Source organism: Oratosquilla oratoria, chromosome 5 (assembly GCF_046742065.1).
Source record: "Oratosquilla oratoria isolate Oo_2021 chromosome 5, ASM4674206v1, whole genome shotgun sequence".
In the NCBI taxonomy this organism is placed as follows: Eukaryota; Metazoa; Arthropoda; class Malacostraca; order Stomatopoda; family Squillidae; genus Oratosquilla; species Oratosquilla oratoria.
Window position 1 is genome coordinate 41,601,146 of NC_134781.1, and position 22,500 is coordinate 41,623,645.

General features: G+C 36.7%; 2 protein-coding genes across 3 annotated transcripts in view; one reads left to right on the plus strand and one right to left on the minus strand.

Moving 5' to 3' along the window:
* Positions 1-17,682, minus strand: part of LOC143025481 (uncharacterized) — a 51,019-nt gene extending 33,337 nt beyond the window's left edge. The window contains exon 1 of one of the 2 annotated variants that reach the window (XM_076185206.1): positions 17,471-17,682. In XM_076185206.1, the coding sequence (XP_076041321.1) occupies positions 17,471-17,474 (4 nt within the window). In that variant the 5' untranslated portion in view covers positions 17,475-17,682. The remainder of the gene's footprint in view (positions 1-17,470) is intronic. The other variant, XM_076185207.1, reaches the window with a different exon arrangement.
* On the plus strand, positions 1,935-8,888 carry LOC143025307 (uncharacterized; the record flags this gene model as incomplete). Its single annotated transcript, XM_076184781.1, has 3 exons — positions 1,935-4,512; positions 7,034-7,055; positions 8,700-8,888. Coding segments are annotated over exons 1-3 (345 nt in total), but the record flags the coding sequence as incomplete, so codon positions are not given.
* Positions 17,683-22,500: the final 4,818 nt, after the last annotated feature.

The window sequence follows — 22,500 nt, forward strand, 5'->3', positions numbered from 1 at the left end:
TGTCTGTCTGTGTGTGTCTGTCTGTGTGTGTCTGTCTGTGTGTGTCTGTCTGTGTGTGTCTGTCTGTGTGTGTCTGTCTGTGTGTGTCTGTCTGTGTGTGTCTGTCTGTGTGTGTCTGTCTGTGTGTGTCTGTCTGTGTGTGTCTGTCTGTGTGTGTCTGTCTGTGTGTGTCTGTCTGTGTGTGTCTGTCTGTGTGTGTCTGTCTGTGTGTGTCTGTCTGTGTGTGTCTGTCTGTGTGTGTCTGTCTGTGTGTGTCTGTCTGTGTGTGTCTGTCTGTGTGTGTCTGTCTGTGTGTGTGTCTGTGTCTGTGTGTGTCTGTGTCTGTCTGTGTGTGTCTGTCTGTGTGTGTCTGTCTGTGTGTGTCTGTCTGTGTGTGTCTGTCTGTGTGTGTCTGTCTGTGTGTGTCTGTCTGTGTGTGTCTGTCTGTGTGTGTCTGTCTGTGTGTCTGTCTGTGTGTGTCTGTCTGTGTGTGTCTGTCTGTGTGTGTCTGTCTGTGTGTGTCTGTCTGTGTGTGTCTGTCTGTGTGTGTCTGTGTGTCTGTCTGTGTGTGTCTGTCTGTGTGTCTGTCTGTGTGTCTGTCTGTGTGTCTGTCTGTGTGTCTGTGTGTCTGTCTGTGTGTCTGTCTGTGTGTGTGTCTGTGTGTGTGTCTGTGTGTGTGTCTGTGTGTCTGTCTGTGTGTCTGTCTGTGTGTCTGTCTGTCTGTGTGTCTGTGTGCCTGTCTGTCTGTGTGTCAGAGAGAGAGAGAGAGAGAGAGAGAGAGATGGGGACAACATCCTTCTCTCTCCATGCGCCGAAAAAATTAGAGGCCCTTGATATCTATATTAGACATGTTCTGGATAGGGCCAGGAGATTTTATTCACCCGAGGGAACTCCCAGTAGAAGTCAAATGTTCGAACTGAGCAAAGGAATTCCAGCCTTCTGTGCCCGACAGCACTTCTTTTGTTGAACTGTTGCGAGATTTTAATCAGTAGTAACCTGATGACGTCGGGGAAAGAACGTTAGAGACTATTTGGACTACAAAGTATTGATTCTATTTTGACGTCAAGTGATTTTATTCACCTGTTAGCCTAGCGACAAAGTGGAGAAAACTTAGGTGGATCTCTTTGCAGTTTTTATTCTGGCGAGCGTCAGACGATTTTATGTAGACTAATTCCTCAAATATATTTCGCATCAGGTGATCCTTTTCCTTTTATCCTATTTGTCGTCTAGATATTTCTTTCATTTCCATGGAAGAATCCCCCAGGGAGCAGGGAAGTCGTGGACTGTCGCCAACGAACCGTTCCAGATCGGGTGGCACTTTTACTCGTGTTCTGGCTGCCGCCAGGCGATTTAACCATCCATCTCTGTGGAGGCACACCTTTACCATCCACTCCATTTTGGCAGTCAAAATGGAGTTGTTGTTTTTTCTATATTTGTTTCAGATTATCAACTTTCGGAGAATTTCAAAGTAATTTGTGAACTGAATCGAGTTTCTCTGGAGATATTTGAAACTAGCATTGAAAGCCTTTCACTGAAAATTAAAAGAATCCTTTAAACTATCTAAAATAAATCACGACAATATGGATTTATAAACAAATATAGATTCATAGAAATAACTTCTTAAGATTCTGCAAAGCCATATCCAAGCATACGAACCAAATGTTTACTTTGAAGGTATTCAAAATATTTGCACGGCTGCAAACAGTCTCCGCATTTAACCCTCTCTTTCAACCAACCCCAAGAACATCGGACATGCTCTCCAAGCCACCATATTCTTAGACCAAAAAGAACTTTCCTTCCTTACCGGAGGGGCGTGACGGGAGACAGGGATGACTTTCATCCACGAAGTGTTAAGTATAATGAATGGGTTCTGGATACGTGCGAGATGAGTGTGGTGGTGGGGTGGGGGGGTAGGATGTATGCTTTGGCCTCGGCTACCCATCTTATGAGGGGAGAAAAAAAACTTTGGAGCAATTGGTAAGCCTGATATTTATTTTTTTGTAAAACAAAATCACCATTTGTATCTTAGAACCAAAGAAATTATCATAGTACTTCCAAGAAAATAGAATAGGTGTATAAACTTGCTGCGTCAAGCAAAGCAAGAAGCTTAAAAGACAAAATTAATCTATATAAAGTAAATTCAACATGGCCGTGAGAAGATTCCCTCCCTTCGCGAACAAAATTTGTCGGTAAGCCTGATTACCTCACATTTAACATATTTCACTATCATACAAACTAGTTCTTGTTAGCTAACCATTTCATTCCCATAGCAACACTAATCAAAGTAATTGCATCACAGACTAAAACATTATTCAGCTCAGGGTGGGGGGGGGGTGAGTATTAGGCCAATTCCTCATGCTAAGACTGCACAGATATTATTCTGGCTGACGTCTGGTCATTCTATTCGGCTTCGATGACGTCATCACAAGCCATGCCCTGCGAGAATTTCGAGATGCCCATAAACATCTTTAGGTTGTACAGTCACACAAGGCATAGTCCGACGGTCCTGCAGGGAACGTCCCCCTCCCCCTCAAGGCTGAAGATGCATCGAGGGCCAGTCCTAGAAAAGATGCTGGCACGACAATTAGAGTGCCTGCCACCAGTCCTGCGTGGCAGCCTATTCACCAACAGCTGTTGGGAGCCGCACCCTCTCAAGCCGCCACTGCTGCCGCCGCACCCTATCAACTCTTGTTTCCTACAGGCCACCAACGTGATGATGCTCTACACCTAAAGTCAAAAGGATATTTTTTTCGAAGACCAGCGCAGAAACTATCTTGTTTCCAAAGATTTTATTATGGTCAATGCCGAACCATTTCATTCAGCTTGTGACGAACCCTCCTCCCCCTCCTGGACTGTCAGGAGATCGTTCTGCGTTAAGAATATGCCCCTATGATACGACTAGATTTGTCATGCATGCGCGCGCGCGCACTCCATGCATCTTTCATCCCTTTCACAAACCACCAAAGGTGAATACAATTCCAACAATATTGAACTTCCTCAGCCATGTAGTTCCATGCCATCTTAATAACCATGTAGTAAGCGCTGAAACAATGTCCTTTTGAGAGAAGATTAGACAACTTTGTGGATAGTGTAAGCATTATGGTCTTTTGTAGTCTCCTTCATTCTTATGTTCTGGGAAATACCAATTCGGGGACAGAAATAGACTTCACACCACACGGGCAGCTGTCTGCAGACCTGCCCTCTATTGGCGGTCGCCTTGAATAATTTGGTGCCTATATCCAGATTTTATTCAACCAAGAAAACCCCCCTTCCCTAGATGCCAAGGGGTTAAAATAACGTTACATTAACGAGTTACAATCATAAAGCGCGAGGCTGAAAGGAAACTTGTCCATAACGCGGTAAAACAAAGAAAAAATACAGGAGTCAATATCACCGAGTATATTCTGACTACCAAGTAATTCTATTCGGTGGGGGTAGACTCGCTTTGTTAAAAAAAATAGTACGGAGTGGGTTGAGATGAAAAGGGGGGTAATCACTCGTCGAGATTACCCTGTCATGTCAGTCCTTAAAGGTCTCTCGGTGCCAGTGAACATGCCACTGCCAGGGTCATCGTCGTACCGATGACGTGCAAAACTAAGTCTTCTCCTGGTATGCAGTGCATCAGTCTTACAGTGAATGATACGAGCAATCTTCGTTTTTTTTTGTTTTTTTTTTTTTTTGGGGGGGGGGGTTGGACCACCTTTATCAAACGTTTATATTTGCTTTTGATCAAGTTCCTTCAGTCTGAAGATCTATAGGAGGGAGGACCGTGCAGCTTCTGTGCACCGTCTGAGCTCCCCCTCACTATTCCTTTTACCCCCAACCACCCTCACCTCTCCACCTTCACGTGACGTAGCCATTTATCCACACGTAACTCACCCAACCCTAGCAGACTCTGCCCGACTGGCATCCACACAACCGAGTCGTTCACTCACATTACCACGTCACGACCAGACTCACCTATTGAGCGATAAGCCCACCAACCCAACGCCGAATACATCACAAACACTGCCAGTTCCATCACCAACACATCCGTATCCACCATGTGACTGAATCGTATTTCTACCATCACCCATCCGGCGAGTGAAAGACCTATCTATCCACCCACATCCGTTACATAATTGATCCATCCAGATCCATCCGCTTCCATCCACACAAACCCACCATTTTACCACCACGACAACTCCACCCCTCACTCTTTAGTTCCTCCGAACTCTCCCCCTACGACTCTTCTTCGGAGATTCCGCCCCTCTTCCCACCTCACGTCAATGTCCTCTTTGGCCCGCCATGCAACTTCGACTCCCGAAGATCCATACACAACCTCACTCCTGCCCCCTCCTTCGCTACCACCTTTAGCCTTCTCTCACCCTCCCCACATTTTAGTTTACCTCTCCAGCGCATGCGCACAGTTTCTCTCTCATCCTCCCTCCTTCAGTATCAGGGCGCGGTAAGCAGACCCCTTTATACTGCCAGTAAAAAAAAAAAAAAAAAAAAAAAAAAAAAAAAAAAAAAAAAAAAAAAAAAAAAACTGCTGTATTGATGCATTGTTTTAACATCAGAATATTTTTAGGGGTTAGAAAGAGAGAAGAGAGAAGAAAGAAAAAAGAAAGAAAGAAGAAGAAAGAGAAGAAAGAAGAAGAAGAAAGAAGAGAGAGGAGAAGAAAGAGGAGAGAGAAGAAAGAAAAGAAAGAAGAAAGAGAAGAGAGAAGAGAAGAGAGAAGAAAGAGAAGAAAGAAGAAAGAGAGAAGAGAGAAGAGAAGAAAGAAGAGAGAAGAGAAGAAAGAAGAAAGAGAAGAGAGAAGAGAAGAAAGAAGAAAAAGCGAGGAGAAAAAGAAGAAAAAGCGAGGAGAAAAAGAAGAAAAAGCGAGGAGAAAAAGCGAGGAGAAAAAGCGAGGAGAAAAAGCGAGGAGAAAAAGCGAGGAGAAAAAGCGAGGAGAAAAAGCGAGGAGAAAAAGCGAGGAGAAAAAGCGAGGAGAAAAAGCGAGGAGAAAAAGCGAGGAGAAAAAGGAGAAAAAGGAGAAAAAAGAAAAAAAGAAAGAAAAAAGAGAAGAGACGAGAGAAGAAACAGAGAAGAGAAGAAACAGAGAAGAGAAGAAACAGAAAAGAGAAGAAACAGAAAAGAGAAGAAACAGAGAAGAGAAGAAACAGAAAAGAGAAGAAACAGAAAAGAGAAGAAACAGAGAAGAGAAGAAACAGAAAAGAGAAGAAACAGAGAAGAGAAGAAACAGAGAAGAGAAGAAACAGAGAAGAGAAGAAACAGAGAAGAGAAGAAACAGAGAAGAGAAGAAACAGAGAAGAGAAGAAACAGAGAAGAGAAGAAACAGAGAAGAGAAGAAACAGAGAAGAGAAGAAACAGAGAAGAGAAGAAACAGAGAAGAGAAGAAACAGAGAAGAGAAGAAACAGAGAAGAGAAGAAACAGAGAAGAGAAGAAACAGAGAAGAGAAGAAACAGAGAAGAGAAGAAACAGAGAAGAGAAGAAACAGAGAAGAGAAGAAACAGAGAAGAGAAGAAACAGAGAAGAGAAGAAACAGAGAAGAGAAGAAACAGAGAAGAGAAGAAACAGAGAAGAGAAGAAACAGAGAAGAGAAGAAACAGAGAAGAGAAGAAACAGAGAAGAGAAGAAACAGAAGAGAAGAAACTGAAGAAACAGAGAAGAGAAGAAACAGAGAAGAGAAGAAACAGAGAAGAGAAGAAACAGAGAAGAGAAGAAACAGAGAAGAGAAGAAACAGAGAAGAGAAGAAACAGAGAAGAGAAGAAACAGAAGAGAAGAAACAAAGAGAAGAAACAAAGACGAAACAGAGAAGATAAGAAACAAGAGAAGAAATAGAACAAAAAAGAAACAGAAGAAACAGAAGAAACAAGAAACAGAAGAAACAAGAAACAGAAGAAACAAGAAACAGAACAGAAGAAACAGAAGAAACAAGAAACAGAACAGAAGAAACAAAGAAACAGAAGAAACAGAGAGAAGAAACAGAAGAGAAGAAACAGAGGAGAAACAGAGGAAAAGAAACAGAAGAAACAGAGGAGAAACAGAGGAAAAGAAACAGAAGAAACAGAGGAAACAGAACAGAAGAAACAAAGAAACAGAAGAAACAGTGGAGAAACAGAAGAAACAGAGGAACAGAAGAAACAGAAAGAAGAAACAGAAGAAAGAGAGGAGAAACACAGAAGAAACAAAGAAACAAAGAAACATAAGAAACAACGAGAAGAAACAGAAGAAACAAAGGAGAAGAAACAGAAGAAACAGAAGAAACAGAAGAAACAGAAGCAACAGAAGAAACAGAAGAAACAGAAGAAACAGAAGAAACATTAGAAAGAAGAAACAGAAGAAACAGAAGAAACAGAGAAAGAGAAGAAACAGAGAAGAAACAGAGAAAGAGGAGAAACACAGAAGAAACACAGAAGAAACAAAAAGAAACACAGAAGAAACAAAGAAACAAAGAAACAAAAAGAAACAAAAAGAAACAAAAAGAAACAAAAAGAAACAAAAAGAAACAAAAAGAAACAAAAAGAAACAAACAGAAAGAAACAGAAACAGAAAGAAACAGAAACAGAAAGAAACAGAAACAGAAAGAAACAGAAACAGAAAGAAACAGAAACAGAAAGAAACAGAAACAGAAAGAAACAGAAACAGAAAGAAACAGAAACAGAAAGAAACAGAAACAGAAAGAAACAGAAACAGAAAGAAACAGAAACAGAAAGAAACAGAAACAGAAACAGAAAGAAACAGAAACAGAAAGAAACAGAAACAAACAAACAGACAGAAAGAAACAGAAACAGAAAGAAACAGAAACAGAAAGAAACAGAAACAGAAAGAAACAGAAACAGAAAGAAAAACAGAAAGAAACAGAAACAGAAACAGAAACAGAAAGAAACAGAAACAGAAAGAAACAGAAACAAACAAACAGACAGAAAGAAACAAACAGAAAGAAACAAACAGAAAGAAACAAACAGAAAGAAACAAACAGAAAGAAACAAACAGACAGAAACAGAAACAGACAGAAACAGAAACAGACAGAAACAGAAACAGGCAGAAACAGAAACACAAACAGAAACAGGCGTAAAGAAACAGGCGTAAAGAAACAGGCGTAAAGAAACAGGCGTAAAGAAACAGGCGTAAAGAAACAGGCGTAAAGAAACAGGCGTAAAGAAACAGGCGTAAAGAAACAGGCGTAAAGAAACAGGCGTAAAGAAACAGGCGTAAAGAAACAGGCGTAAAGAAACAGGCGTAAAGAAACAGGCGTAAAGAAACAGGCGTAAAGAAACAGGCGTAAAGAAACAGGCGTAAAGAAACAGGCGTAAAGAAACAGGCGTAAAGAAACAGGCGTAAAGAAACAGGCGTAAAGAAACAGGCGTAAAGAAACAGGCGTAAAGAAACAGGCGTAAAGAAACAGGCGTAAAGAAACAGGCGTAAAGAAACAGGCGTAAAGAAACAGGCGTAAAGAAACAGGCGTAAAGAAACAGGCGTAAAGAAACAGGCGTAAAGAAACAGGCGTAAAGAAACAGGCGTAAAGAAACAGGCGTAAAGAAACAGGCGTAAAGAAACAGGCGTAAAGAAACAGGCGTAAAGAAACAGGCGTAAAGAAACAGACGTAAAGAAACAGACGTAAAGAAACAGACGTAAAGAAACAGACGTAAAGAAACAGACGTAAAGAAACAGACGTAAAGAAACAGACGTAAAGAAACAGACGTAAAGAAACAGACGTAAAGAAACAGACGTAAAGAAACAGACGTAAAGAAACAGACGTAAAGAAACAGACGTAAAGAAACAGACGTAAAGAAACAGACGTAAAGAAACAGACGAAAAGAAACAGACGAAAAGAAACAGACGAAAAATAGAAAAAGAAAAAAGAAAAAGATAGAAGAAAAAAGAGAAAAAAGAAAGAAGAAAAAAAGAAAAATAAAATAATATAAAAAAAGAAAAAGGAGAAGAAAAAAGAAAAAGGAGAAAAAAAAGAAAAAAGAAAAAGAGAAAAAAGAAAAAGAAAAAGACAATAAAAAGAAAAAAAGAAAAAGAAAAGAAAAAGAAAGAAAAAGAGAAAAAGAACAAAAGAAAAAGAAAAGAAAAAAAAGAGAAAAAAAGAGAACAGAAGAAACAAAAGATAAGATACAGAGAAGAAACAGAGAGAAGAAACAGAAGAAACAAAAGAAACAGAAGAAACAGAGAAGAAACAGAAGAAACAGAGAAGAGACAGAAGAAACTGAGAAACAGAAGAAACAGAAGAAACAGAAGAAACAGGTAGAGTTAACAGAAGAAACAGAAGAAAGTGAAGAAACAGAAAGAAACAGAGGGGAAGGAGAAAACGAGAGGAGAAAACGAGAAAATGAGAAAATAGAAAACAGAAAAAGAGAAAAAGATACAGAGATGCAAAGAGAAAAAGAGAAAAAGATAAGATAAGAATATAAAGATAAAAAAAAAATACCACGAAAAAGACCACGAAAAACAAAATAGAAACAAAAAGAGAAACAAAAAGAGAAACAAAAAGATAAAGAAAAAGAGAAACAAAAAGAGAAAGAAAAAGAGAAAGAAAAAGAAAGAAAAAGAGAGAAAAAAATAAAAGAAAAAGAGAAAGAAAGAAAGAAAAAGAGAAAGAAAAAGAGAAAGAAAGAAAAAGAGAAGAAAAAAAAGAAGAAAAAGAAAGAAAAAAAGAAAAAAAAAAGAAAAAGAAAAAAAGAAAAAAAAAGAGAGAAAAAGAGAAAAAGAGAAAAAGAGAAAGAAAAGCAGAAAGAAAAGCAGAAAGAAAAGCAGAAAGAAAAGCAGAAAGAAAAGCAGAAAGAAAAGCAGAAAGAAAAGCAGAAAGAAAAGCAGAAAGAAAAGCAGAAAGAAAAAGAGAAAGAAAAAGAGAAAGAAAAAGAGAAAGAAAAAGAGAAAGAAAAAGAGAAAAAGAGAAAGAAAAAGAGAAAGAAAAAAGAAAGAAAAAGAGAAAAAATAGAAAGAAAAAGAGAAAGAAAAAGAGAAAGAAAAAGAGAAAGAAAAAGAGAAAGAAAAGGAGAAAGAAAAGGAGAAAGAAAAGGAGAAAGAAAAGGAGAAAGAAAAGGAGAAAGAAAAGGAGAAAGAAAAGGAGAAAGAAAAGGAGAAAGAAAAGGAGAAAGAAAAGGAGAAAGAAAAGGAGAAAGAAAAGGAGAAAGAAAAGGAGAAAGAAAAGGAGAAAGAAAAGGAGAAAGAAAAAGAGAAAGAAAAAGAGAAAGAAAAAGAGAAAGAAAAAGAGAAAGAAAAGGAAAAAGAAAAGGAGAAAGAAAAGGAGAAAGAAAAGGAGAAAGAAAAGGAGAAAGAAAAGGAAAAAGAGAAAGAAAAGGAGAAAGAAAAGGAGAAAGAAAAGGAGAAAGAAAAGGAGAAAGAAAAGGAGAAAGAAAAGGAGAAAGAAAAGGAGAAAGAAAAGGAGAAAGAAAAGGAGAAAGAAAAGGAGAAAGAAAAGGAGAAAGAAAAGGAGAAAGAAAAGGAGAAAGAAAAGGAGAAAGAAAAGGAGAAAGAAAAGGAGAAAGAAAAGGAGAAAGAAAAGGAAAAAGAAAAGGAGAGAGAAAAGGAGAGAGAAAAGGAGAGAGAAAAGGAGAGAGAAAAGGAGAGAGAAAAAGAGAAAGAAAAAGAGAAAGAAAAAGAGAAAAAAAGAGAAAGAAAAAGAGAAAGAAAAAGAGAAAGAAAAAGAGAAAGAAAAAGAGAAAGAAAAAGAGAAAGAAAAAGAGAAAGAAAAAGAGAAAGAGAAAGAAAAAGAGAAAGAAAGAAAAAGAGAAAAAGAGAAAGAAAAAGAGAGAAAAGAGAAAAAGAGAAAGAAAAAAGAAAAAGAGAAAGAAAAAGAAAGAAAAAGAAAAGAAAAAAGAAAAGAAAAAGAAAAGATAGAGAAAGAAAAAGAGAAAAAGATAGAGAAAAAGAAAAAGAGAAAAAGAAAAAGAGAATAGGAGAATGAGAGAGTTAGAAAAAAATTAAGAGAAAAGAAAAAAGAAAAAGAACAAAAAAGAAAAAGAACAAAAAAGAAAAAGAAAAAAGATAAGAGAAAAATAGATAAAGATAAAAAGAAAGTTAAAAAGAAAAAGATAAAAAGAAAAATATGAAGATAAATAGAGATAAAGATAAAGGAAAAATAAAAGAAAAAAGATTAAAAAAAAGAAAAAAAGAAAAACAAAACAAAAAAGGATAACAAAAAAGATCAAACAAAAACGATAAAATGAAACAAAGATAAAACAAAAAAGAAAAAGATAATGATAAAAAGATAAGATACATGATAATAAAGAAAAAATATATAATATATATGTATAATATAAAAAGATCAAAGAAAAAAGACAAGACAAAAAGAAAAAGTATATATATATATATATATATATATATATATATATATATATATATATAAAAGAAAAAATATAAAACGAAAAATATAGAAAATACAGATAAAAAATCAAAGAAAAAAGATAAGATAGAAAAGATAGAAATATAAAAATAAAAAGATAAAAGATAAAAAGAAAAAAGAACAGAAAAGAAAAAATATAAAAAAGACAGACAAAAAAGAATAGACAATACAAAAAAGAAAAAAGGAAAAATACAAAAAAGGCAAAGACAAAAAGGACAAAATGGACAAAAAGACAAGACAAAAAAGACAAAAAATATAGAAAATATATACAAATTAAAAGAAAAGCAAAAATATATATAATATAAAATATAGAGAAAAAGAGAAGAAAAAAAGAAGAAAAAGAAAAAGAGAAAAAGATAAACAGAGAAAGAAAAAAGAGGAGAGAGAAAAGAGAAAAAGATAAAGAGAAAGAGAAAAAGAGAAAAAGAGAAAGTGAGAGAAAAGGAGAGAAAATAGGAGAAAAAGAGAATATAAAAAAGATATAAAAAGAGAAAAAAAGATAAAATATAAAAAAGATACAAAAGATACAAAAGAGAAAAGATAGAGATAAAAGAGATAAAAAAGAGATAAAAAGATAAGAGATAAAGAGATGATAAAGAGATAAAAAAGAGATAAAAAAGATAAAGATAAAAAGAGATAAAAAATAGGAGATAGAAAAATAGGAGATCAAAAAAGAGATAAGATAAAAAAAAGAGAAAAATATAGATAAAAAAGATAAAAAAGATAAAAAGATGATAAAAAAGATAAAAAGAGATAAGAGATAAAAAAGAGATAAAGAAAAAAATATATAAGATATAAAAAGAAAAGAGAAAAAAGAGATAAAAAGATAAAAAATATAAAAAGAGATAAAAAGGATGAGATAAAAAAGAGATGAGATAAATAGATAAAAAAGAGAAAAAAGAGATAAAGATAGATAAAAAAAGAGGAGAGATAAAAAAGAGAAAAAAGAGATAAAGGAGAGAAAAAATATAAAAAAGAGAAAAAAGATAAAGATAAAAAGATAAAAAGATAAAAAAAAGATAAAAAGAAAAATTATATAAATACATATATAAAAAAGAAAAAGATAAAAAAGAGACAAGAGATAAAAAGAGAAAAAAGAAAAAAGAAAAAAGAAAGAAAAAAGATAAAAAAAGAAAAAAGAGAAAAAAGAGAAAAAAAAGATAAAAAAGATAGAAAAGAGATAAAAGGAGATAAAAAGAGATAAAGAGATAAAAAGAGAAAGATGAGATAAAAAAGATAATGAGATAAAAAAGATAAAACGAGACAAGATAAAAAAGATAAAAAAGAGATGAGATAAAAGAGAAAAGAGAGGAGAGAAAAGAGAAGATTTAAAAGATGTAAAAGATATAAAAGATGAAAGATATAAAAGAGATAGAGATAAAGAGGGAAAGAGATAAAGAGACGAGTTAAAAAGAGATAAAGAGACGAGATAAAAAGAGATAAAGAGATGAGATAAAGAGATAAAAAAAGAGATAAGAAATAAAAAAGATAAGATAAAAAGATAAAAAAGATAAAAAAGATAAAAAGATAGAGATAAAAAGAGATAAGAGATAAAAGATAAAAAAAGATAAAAAAAGATAAAAAAGATAAAGATAAAAAAAGAGAAAAAAAGAGAAAAAAAGAGATAAAAAAGGAGATGAAAAAGGAGATAAAAAAGGAGATAAAAAAGGAGATAAAAAAGGAGATAAAAAAGGAGATAAAAAGGAGATAAAAAAGGAAATAAAAAAGGAGATAAAAAAGGAGATAAAAAGGGAGATAAAAAGGGAGATAAAAAAGGATATAAAAAAGATTAAAAGATAAAAAAGATTAAAAGATAAAAAAGATAAAAGAGATAAAAAGGAGATAAAAAAGGAGATAAAAAGATTTTAAAAAAGATAAAAAAGATGAGATAAAAGATAAAAAAGAGATAAAAAGAGAAAAAAGAGATAGATAAAGAGATAAAAAATATAAAAAAGAGATAAAAAGATAAAGAGATAAAAAAGAGATGAGATAAAAAGAGAAAAATTATAAAAAGATAAAAAAAGAGGAAAAAAGATAGAGATAAAAAAGATAAAAAAGATAAAAGAGATAAAAGAGATAAAAAGATGAGATAAAAAGAGATAAAAAAAGAGATGAGAAAAAAAGAGATAAGATAAAAAGGAGATAAAAAGAAAAAATGAGATAAAAAGAGATAAGAGATAAAGAAAAAAGAGATAAGCGATATGAGATAAAGATAAAAAAGACAAAAAATTATAAACGATAAGAGACAAGAGAGATGAGAAAGATAAGAGATAAGAAAGATAGAGATAAGAAAGATAGAGATAAGAAAGATAGAGATAAGAAAGATAGAGATAAGAAAGATAGAGATAAGAAAGATAGAGATAAGAAAGATAGAGATAAGAAAGATAGAGATAAGAAAGATAGAGATAAGAAAGATAGAGATAAGAAAGATAGAGATAAGAAAGATAGAGATAAGAAAGATAGAGATAAGAAAGATAGAGATAAGAAAGATAGAGATAAGAAAGATAGAGATAAGAAAGATAGAGATAAGAAAGATAGAGATAAGAAAGATAGAGATAAGAAAGATAGAGATAAGAAAGATAGAGATAAGAAAGATAGAGATAAGAAAGATAGAGATAAGAAAGATAGAGATAAGAAAGATAGAGATAAGAAAGATAGAGATAAGAAAGATAGAGATAAGAAAGATAGAGATAAGAAAGATAGAGATAAGAAAGATAGAGATAAGAAAGATAGAGATAAGATAGAGATAAGAAAGAGATAAGAAAGAGATAAGAAAGAGATACGAAAGAGATACGAAAGAGATACGAAAGAGATACGAAAGAGATACGAAAGAGATACGAAAGAGATACGAAAGAGATACGAAAGAGATACGAAAGAGATACGAAAGAGATACGAAAGAGATACGAAAGAGATACGAAAGAGATACGAAAGAGATACGAAAGAGATACGAAAGAGATACGAAAGAGATACGAAAGAGATACGAAAGAGATACGAAAGAGATACGAAAGAGATACGAAAGAGATACGAAAGAGATACGAAAGAGATACGAAAGAGATACGAAAGAGATACGAAAGAGATACGAAAGAGATACGAAAGAGATACGAAAGAGATACGAAAGAGATACGAAAGAGATACGAGAGATACGAAAGAGATACGAAAGAGATACGAAAGAGATACGAAAGAGATAAGATAGAGATACGAAAGAGATACGAAAGAGATACGAAAGAGATACGAAAGAGATACGAAAGAGATACGAAAGAGATACGAAAGAGATACGAAAGAGATACGAAAGAGATACGAAAGAGATACGAAAGAGATACGAAAGAGATACGAAAGAGATAAGAAAGAGATAAGAAAGAGATAAGAAAGAGATAAGAGATAAGAAAGAGATAAGAAAGAGATAAGAAAGAGATAAGAAAGATAGAGATAAGAAAGATAGAGATAAGAAAGATAGAGATAAGAAAGATAGAGATAAGAAAGATAGAGATAAGATAGAGATAAGAAATATAGAGATAAGATAGAGATAAGAAAGATAGAGATAAGATAGAGATAAGAAAGATAGAGAAAAAAATATATAAAGATATGATATAAAAAGATATAAGATATAAAAAGATACAAGATATAAAAAGATACAAGATATAAAAAGATACAAGATATAAAAAGATACAAGATATAAAAAGATACAAGATATAAAAAGATACAAGATATAAAAAGATGATATAAAAAGATGATATAAAAAAGATGATATAAAAAAGATATAAAGATATAAAAAGATAGATATAAAAATATAAAAAATATAAAAATATGAAAGATATGAAAGATATGAAAGATATGAAAGATATGAAAGATATGAAAGATATGAAAGATATGAAAGATATGAAAGATATGAAAGATATGAAAGATATGAAAGATATGAAAGATATGAAAGAGAGATAAAAGAGATAAAAGAGATATAAAAGAGATATAAAAGAGATATAAAAGATATAAAAGATATAAAAGATATAAAAGATATATAAAAGATATATAAAAGATATAAAAGAGATATAAAAGAGATATAAAGATATAAAAGAGATATAAAGATATAAAAGAGATATAAAGATATAAAAGAGATATAAAAGAGATAAAAGAGATATAAAAGAGATATAAAACAGATATAAAAGAGATATATAAGATATAAAAGAGATATAAAAGATATAAAAGAGATATAAAAGATATATAAAAGATATAAAAGAGATAAAGATATATAAAAGATATATAAAAGATATATAAAAGATATATCTTTGATATATCAAAGATATACAAAAGATATACAAAAGATATAAAAGATATAAAATATATAAAAGAGGTATAAAGATATAAGAGATATAAAAGAGATATAAAAGATATAAGAGATAAAGATATAAAAGATATATAAAAGAGATAAAAGAGATAAAAGAGATAAAAGAAATTTAAAAGAGATTTAACAGATTTAAAAAAGATATATAAAAGAGATAAAAAGATATATAAAAAGAAATATAAAAAGAAATATAAAAGATATAAAAAGAAATATAAAAGATATAAGAGTAACAAGAGATAACAAGAGATAACAAGATACACAAAGATACAAGAAGATACAGAAAGATACAAGATATAAAAAGATATAAAAGATATGATATAAAACGATATAAAAAGATATAAAAAGATATAATATATAGATATAAAAAGATAAAAATATAAAGATATAAGATATAAAAATATACAAAAAAGATACAATATAAAAATGATAAAAGAAAAAATATATAAAAAGATATAAAAAGGTATAAACAAAACAAAAAACTCGGGGACTCAGACTCACACACAGACTCGCACACAGAGGGAGAGACAGGGAGAGACAAGGAGAGAGAGGGAGAGACAGGGAGAGAGAGGGAGAGACAGGGAGAGATGTATTGATATAGAGATAGATATATAGAGAGATATAGATATAGAGATGTAGAGATAAATATGTATGTGGGGGGTGGGGGTGGTAGAGGTACGTGTTCAGCCTGCGAGAACAATGCCAAGCAGCAGTCAGCAGTTCTGCTGCTGACCTTGAGCCTCATAGCAGCAGATAGAAGCGGAAACTGAGGAGGCGGAGGAGGTGGGGGGGAGGCGGGGACAGCTGCATCCGTTGCGACCCGCGCCTTTTGTACCCCTTGTGATGACCCTCCTGTACTCTGAGATCCGACTCAGAGTCAAGGTTCTCCCCAGAAATAAAGTGACAGCCTACCGGGCTTACCCCGATGCAAAACGCTGACAATAGCCACTGGGGGGAGGAGGGAGGACGGGAGAGGGCGAGGACGGGAGGGGAGAAAGGGAGGGAGGGGAGTAAGGGAGGGAGGGAGGGGGGAGGAAGGGAGGAAGGACTGGAGGGAGGGAGAGGAGGGACCCCCTCCGCCCCCCCCCCCCCCCCCGTCTCCGCTTCTCTCTTCTTACCGCTCTCACATTAGTCATCACCCGAGCCCTCTGTAGTCTAACCCGCGAGGAACGATACAGCCTGGCTTAGTGTTGTTTGGTAAGATTGTATGGATTGGGGGATGGAGGTGGGAGGAATGTTAACAAGTGGGAAATACAATAGTGTTGTATTCTTTTATGCAACCTGAGGTAGGTCGTGCCTGCATTATTGTTGTACACCGATAGAAGTTAAATTTCTAATGGCAATATCTAGAACTGAAGTTCCCAATATTCAGGTCCAAAAATAGGAATAGTTCCACATTTTTTCCACTTTTTTCCGGAGTTTGGCATCTCCAATACGAAAAAACTAATACATTGAATGGAGAAAATTAAATTTTCACGAAGATCACAGCTATTCCCACCCGAGAATAACACGCGACACAACACGACACTACACTACACACATGACTAATACGACACAGGACCACACCCAACCCGCTCCACCTCACATGACGCCACGAATTTGGTGCAGTCATTCTCCCCGGCGCTCCTACCCACCGCACCACCCCCACAACGCACCAACACTAACTATTCCACCTCCTCTCCACAAGGTGTGTCTTACATAAAAACCTACCACACGGGCTCAAACAAAGCCCGTGGGAGTGACATTTCACTCCCAAATAAAATAAAATTATAAAAAATACACCCCACCCCTTAGCCCCACCCCCGACCACCAACCCCAACGTCACCCCTCCCTACCACAGCCCTCATTACCCCAATGCACCACCTTTGTCCAACGCCCACCCCAACATTTACTGGGTCTTTCGATGAACTAGCTAACGTTGGGAAGACTTTCTAACGTTGCCATGTTAGAAAGGCAAATCCTAATCTTGTTTTCTTAGAACATGCACAACTCTGGAGATATTTCACAATCTGAAGAAAATATTTCTAGAACCTAGAACAATGGTCTTGGCAGACTTTCCTCCCAAACCCCTACTCTCCCCAACACTTCGTCCCTCCCTCTCACCAACCAAACAGCAGATATGTCAAAAAGTAAACAAAAACAGATTTAGGGGAATTTGATACATTAAAGATACAAAAGAATTATAGAACTGAGAAAAATTCGTAAAAGTAACAAAACTAGTAACGCAAGGAAAAACTGAGAATTTTATTAGAATAAACTTCCTCTACATTATGATGAAGTCGTGTTGACTTGCTTGACAAGTGTTCATTGAACATACTTTATCACTCTGTACGTGAGCATCAATATTCAACGATAAATTCCTACTAAAAGGTCCCCTGGTTTGTGCACTTCCAGTCTGTATTTATTTTTATTTTATTTTTATTTTTTTACGTATACCACCACTATCAATTTACACTTCCTAGTCCAGGTCTTACGTGGACAAGACATTTTATTGACATCGTCACTAAACGCCATCAAGACGGTGTCATTTCATGTAATCAACATCCGCCATGTCATTATACATAGAATGCTATATCCAGCGTGTTCCAACACTTCAATAAAATCACCAGTGTCAAAACGATACGTCAACCCGGCCGGTTGGTGGGTCTGCCCTCCCTGCAAACCTTACACGGCCCCCGGGCTCTGTGGTCGCCAAATTTCACTCAAGTTCTCTTTTCCTTCGAGATCCTTCTTGATCGTGTTATACCACAAGATATCACTCGACGATCGAGTGTCAGAACCCACCACGACCCATCTACATCATCAGCCTCACTTACCCATTGCGTCGAGAGTTCTGCGAGGTCTCGATGGTGGACGGGTATGTGGCTCGTAAGCGTCGTGCTAGACTTGGACCAGGTCCGTAACGGAAAGGGCCGAGAGTCAGTGGGGTCTTAATATAGCTTCAGGTGTCAGCGGGGCCCGTCTTCAGGAAGCAAGCCTGAACGTTTCGTCCCTTTTCTCAGAATGTTGCGTTCTCAGATGATATGAAAATACACAGGGAATTTGAGTATGAGAGACATTAGAATTGTAGTACACGATAATTTGTTTTATGTAATCTTAAGCTAAAGGGTAAAGATTCTCGAGGCAAGGTTATCCTCTCACCAGGGGGAGATTTACAGCACTGTTGGCAATGTTTGGGTGCATGGCTGTTATGGGGGAACGCCTGACATTCTGGCAACATACGTCCAAGCACGAACTTGCACCAAAACACGCCTACTTAAAGCACAAAAATGTATAGGGCACATATACCATTATGAACTACTGATTACTGGTTTCTATTATACATGCAAGTGCGTGAATCCGCACTCGCTTGCTTTTTATTACACATGCACGGACACACACACACACATGCACGGACACACACACACCTCTCATGGCGCTGTGGTTAGAGCTCTGGCCTGCCACTATGGAGGTCCGGGTTCGACTCTCGCCCGGGGCTGAAATAATATCAGTATCGCAGCGCTGAGGGGTGTTACTCCAACTCTCGTGGGCGGGGAGTTGGGTGTGTGTGTGTGTGCAAGGTCATAGCATTACCCATAGATCGGACCTACGAGCTCTGAGCTCTCTTCCAGGAGGGAAATAGCTGTCGATCACGAGTCCAACACGTGATCCAAAAGACCAAGTGAATACATGCATGGACCACACACATGAACACACACACACATGCATACTCACACGAACACAAACACAAACGCGAGCATGCATACACACATGAACATACACACACACACACATTACTATTACGCTGATTTGTTAAAAAAAAAAAACGAAATATTTCCGGCATCCTGATGGTAGTTAAAAAAAAATTAACGTCAAGGAATTCTCGTCAGTACCATATACTGCTTTTGAAAAAAAAAATCATTAACAATAATAAAAAAAAAAACAATTCAATTATTTTCCTTGCGAAAACAACCGTTCATGAATCTTCAGATCGTATTTTTGGCATATATAATGTCTGTATATAAAAAAAAAAATTATTTTAGATAGTCAAACCCACATACTGATTACAGGACATTGAATGCAGCTGTACCTCTTCATGAAATATGAGTTATATATATATATACCGATATATATATATATATATATATATATATATATATATATATATATGCACACACACACACACACACACATATATATATATATATATATATATATATATGTGTGTGTGTGTGTGTGTGTGTGTGTGTGTGTGTGTGTGTGTGTGTGTGTGTGTGTATTCACCTCAGATCTGCTCGGATCTGCTGCAGTCTCTGTCGAGACAGCCAGACACCACCCTACGGCAGTGAGCTCAGAGCTCATTATTTGCCGATCTCTGGGTAGGTCTGAGACCACTCACACACCACACACCGGGACAGCAAGGTCACAACTCCTTGACTAACATCCCGTACCTACTCACTGCTAGGTGAACAGGGGTTACACGTGAAAGGAGACAAACCCAACTTATCTCCGCCCGGCCGGGGAATCGAACCCCGGTTCTCTGGCTTGTGAGGCCAGTGCTTTACCAATCCGCCACCGAGCGGTGTGTGTGTGTGTGTGTGTGTGTGTGTGTGTGTGTGTGTGTGTGTGTGTGTGTGTGTGTGTGTGTGTGTGTGTGTGTGTGTGTGTGTGTGTGTGTGTGTGTGTGTGTGTGTGTGTGTGTGTGTGTGATTCATCATGGTCTTGAATCACGTGTTGGACTTGTGACTGACAGTTATTAACCTACCGGATGAGAGCTCAGAGCTCGTATGACCGATCTATGGGTAATACTGTGACCTTACACGCACACCCCACCCACAACTCCCCGCCCACAAGAGTTGGAGTAACACCCCGCAGCGCAGCGATAATGAAATTATTTCACCTGTGGACGGGATTCGATCCCGGACCGCTGTAGTGGCAGGCGAAAAATTTAACCACCGCGCCACGAGGTGTGTGTGTGTGTGTGTGTGTGTGTGTGTGTGTGTGTGTGTGTGTGTGTGTGTGTGTGTGTGTGTGTGTGTGTGTGTGTGTGTGTGTGTGTGTGTGTGTGTGTGTGTGCGTGTGTGTATGTATGTATGTATGTATTATATATATATATATATATATATATATATATATATATATATATATATATATATATATATATATTGATAATAACAATATCCTATTTTCAAAATGTACTTTACAATCTGCCAAATACGATGGCTGGCATTAACATGAATATTAGCAAAAAAAAATAGTAATAAATATTATGGTGCTGACACTGGCATTAGCACTGGCACTGACAGCACGGCGTTGTCGGAGGACGCTGCTGCTTGCCCAAGGGGATTTTTAGTGATTAATTCTAGAAAAAAAAAAAAAGTTTGAAGTAATAAGAACTCTATGACTCTCTCAGTTTTGTTTTTTCCGGAGACTAAGAATACGGGGAGGGAGGATGGGTGAAAGGGAGCAAGAGACGGAGATAGGGAGAGGGAGAGGAAGAGAGAAAGGGAAAAGGGTGAAAGGAAGAGGAAAGACAGGGAGAGGGGAAAGGAGTGAGGGTGAAAGAGAGGGAAATAGAGAGGGGAGAGGGAGATGGAGAGAGAGTTAGGAAGAGAAAGTGAGAGGGGCAAAGGGCGAAAGGAAGGGGAGAGAAAGGGAGGGAGACAGTAGTGAAGAGGGGAAAGAAATGGGGATAGGAGGAGTGGAGGGAGAGGAGAAAGCGAGGAAGGGATGAAAGTGGGAAGGAAAAAGGTAGAAGGGATGAGGAGAGGAAAGAAGGTGAGGGAAAGAGGAGTGGGAAGAAGGAGGGGTGAAAGGGAAGAGCTAGATGGGGAGGGAGGAAGGAAAAATGAATGAGAATCAGACAAGAAACAATGGTCTCAAACTGTCCGGAAATGAATTAAATTTGGAAGTGGGTAGAAACAACTTTGCCAACCGTGTAGTTAATGAATGGAATAAACTTCCTGCAGAGGCAGTGCAATGTAGTTCAGTTCGAAGCTTTAAGAATAATTTAGATAAACACCTAAGCAAGATGCTGTAATGATTATCATTTATTTTATATTATTTATTTTTGTTTTTTTATCATTTGTTTGTTTGATTCTCATTTATTATTAGTTATATGTCAATTTATTATCTACTATTTACCTGTTTGTTTATCATTTAACTATACCTATGCATTTATTTGTGTTTTTATTTGTTATTTGCATTATTATAGTTTTTATTTATTCATTTTTTTTTTTTTTTTCGCATCCGACCTAGATATGGACCGAAAGGTCTCTTGTCGGCATGCTCCGCCTTTGTAATCCTTTGTAAAAGGGGAAGAGGAGGGGAAAGAGGAGGGGAAGAGGGAGAGGGAGCGAGATAGGGGGAGTGGGGTGTTTAGAATGAGAGTGGTAAAAGTAGTAAGAGTGGAAGTGGGAGAAGGGGAAGGGAGAGAGGGAGGGGAGAAGGAGAGGGAGGAGGGAAATGATGAAGGGAAAGTGGGAATGGGAATGGAAATGAGAATCGGAGTGGGATTTGGTTCTTAGTCCTACGTGAAGACCTTTGGCTGAGCCAACCAACAAAATACGAGTAATTGCCGCATAAATAAGTTTTACCGACTTATGAAAGATAATACCCTACAAGATAGAACACAATGTAGTTGGACCAACTTTTTATTTGTACGGTATCTTAAGTTTCACAATACGCACTAGGTCGAATGTGAAGTACATAATTTCTTCAGTAAATGATAAGTTAGAAATTAAGTAATAAGTATGTGAGTATGTGAGTAAGTAATGCGCTGACAGATTTTGGCTGACTATTCATTAGTCACATGCGTGATTGACCAAAATGAATGATGTTGTCGATTCCCAGGTGAGTCACAGACCGTGTGGCTTTACGTCATCAGTCACATCATACTGACGTTATGTGATACGGCTGTCGTCATGTGATCACGTGCTACTGTGGACCCGGAATCGTGGATTCACGAGTGATACACTGGTTTATCGGTGACGGGCGACCAGACCAGCGTCCATGCACTGTACAAACCACTTGGCATGGTACGTGCGTTATGTTGTCCACGCGGCAAGACCTGACACGCCAGTCACACACACCTCCATATGATAGTGAGACCCTGCTTGTCCCGACCTAACCTAATCCAGTGCAATTATGTAATTATGCACCACGGTTGACTACCCACGCACTATGTATATTGGCTCCTGACCGCATGTAAAATCAGTTCGGAGACTCAACACAGCGCTCCTAGAGGTCGGACGTCTCTCCACTCCAGCTCTCTCGACAAACGCCCAGGAATCTTCGCCGGCCGGTGGTGGCGAGGAGATATATCTCCTTTGCTGCTGCCGGTCTGGCACAGGCCGACCTCTTCGTTGACGTCGGCAGGCGGGTTTACACCAAGACAAATACACACATTTCCCAAATCACGTAATTCTCTGTTTTCAGAGTAGTGCTTGGAAGAAAAGAGGCACACGCACACTTGCTCGCTGGCTTAGCAGAGGCCCAACCCAACTCTCACTCAGAACCCTCATCTGATCGCAGGCTGGTCGACGGAGAGGAATGGGGACGCCTCTCTGTCCAACCGGCCCGCAACCTAACGCTGGCCTCTTCGCTGACGCTGGCGAGCGAGTTTACACTTCTGACATTTACACACAATTCCCAATCACGTGATTCTCTGCTTTCAGAGTTGTGATTGAAAGGAGAGAGATAATACAACACCCGCCCGCCTGCCCCCCCCCCCTCACACCGCCACTGAATCAACTTTACAGAATCTCAAACCCAACCTGGGGAAAAGCAGGCAACTCAGGCCTTACTTGGGGCTAATCAGGAACGCGCTCTACACGCGGGAAGTGAACTCTACTCACTTCCCGTAAGA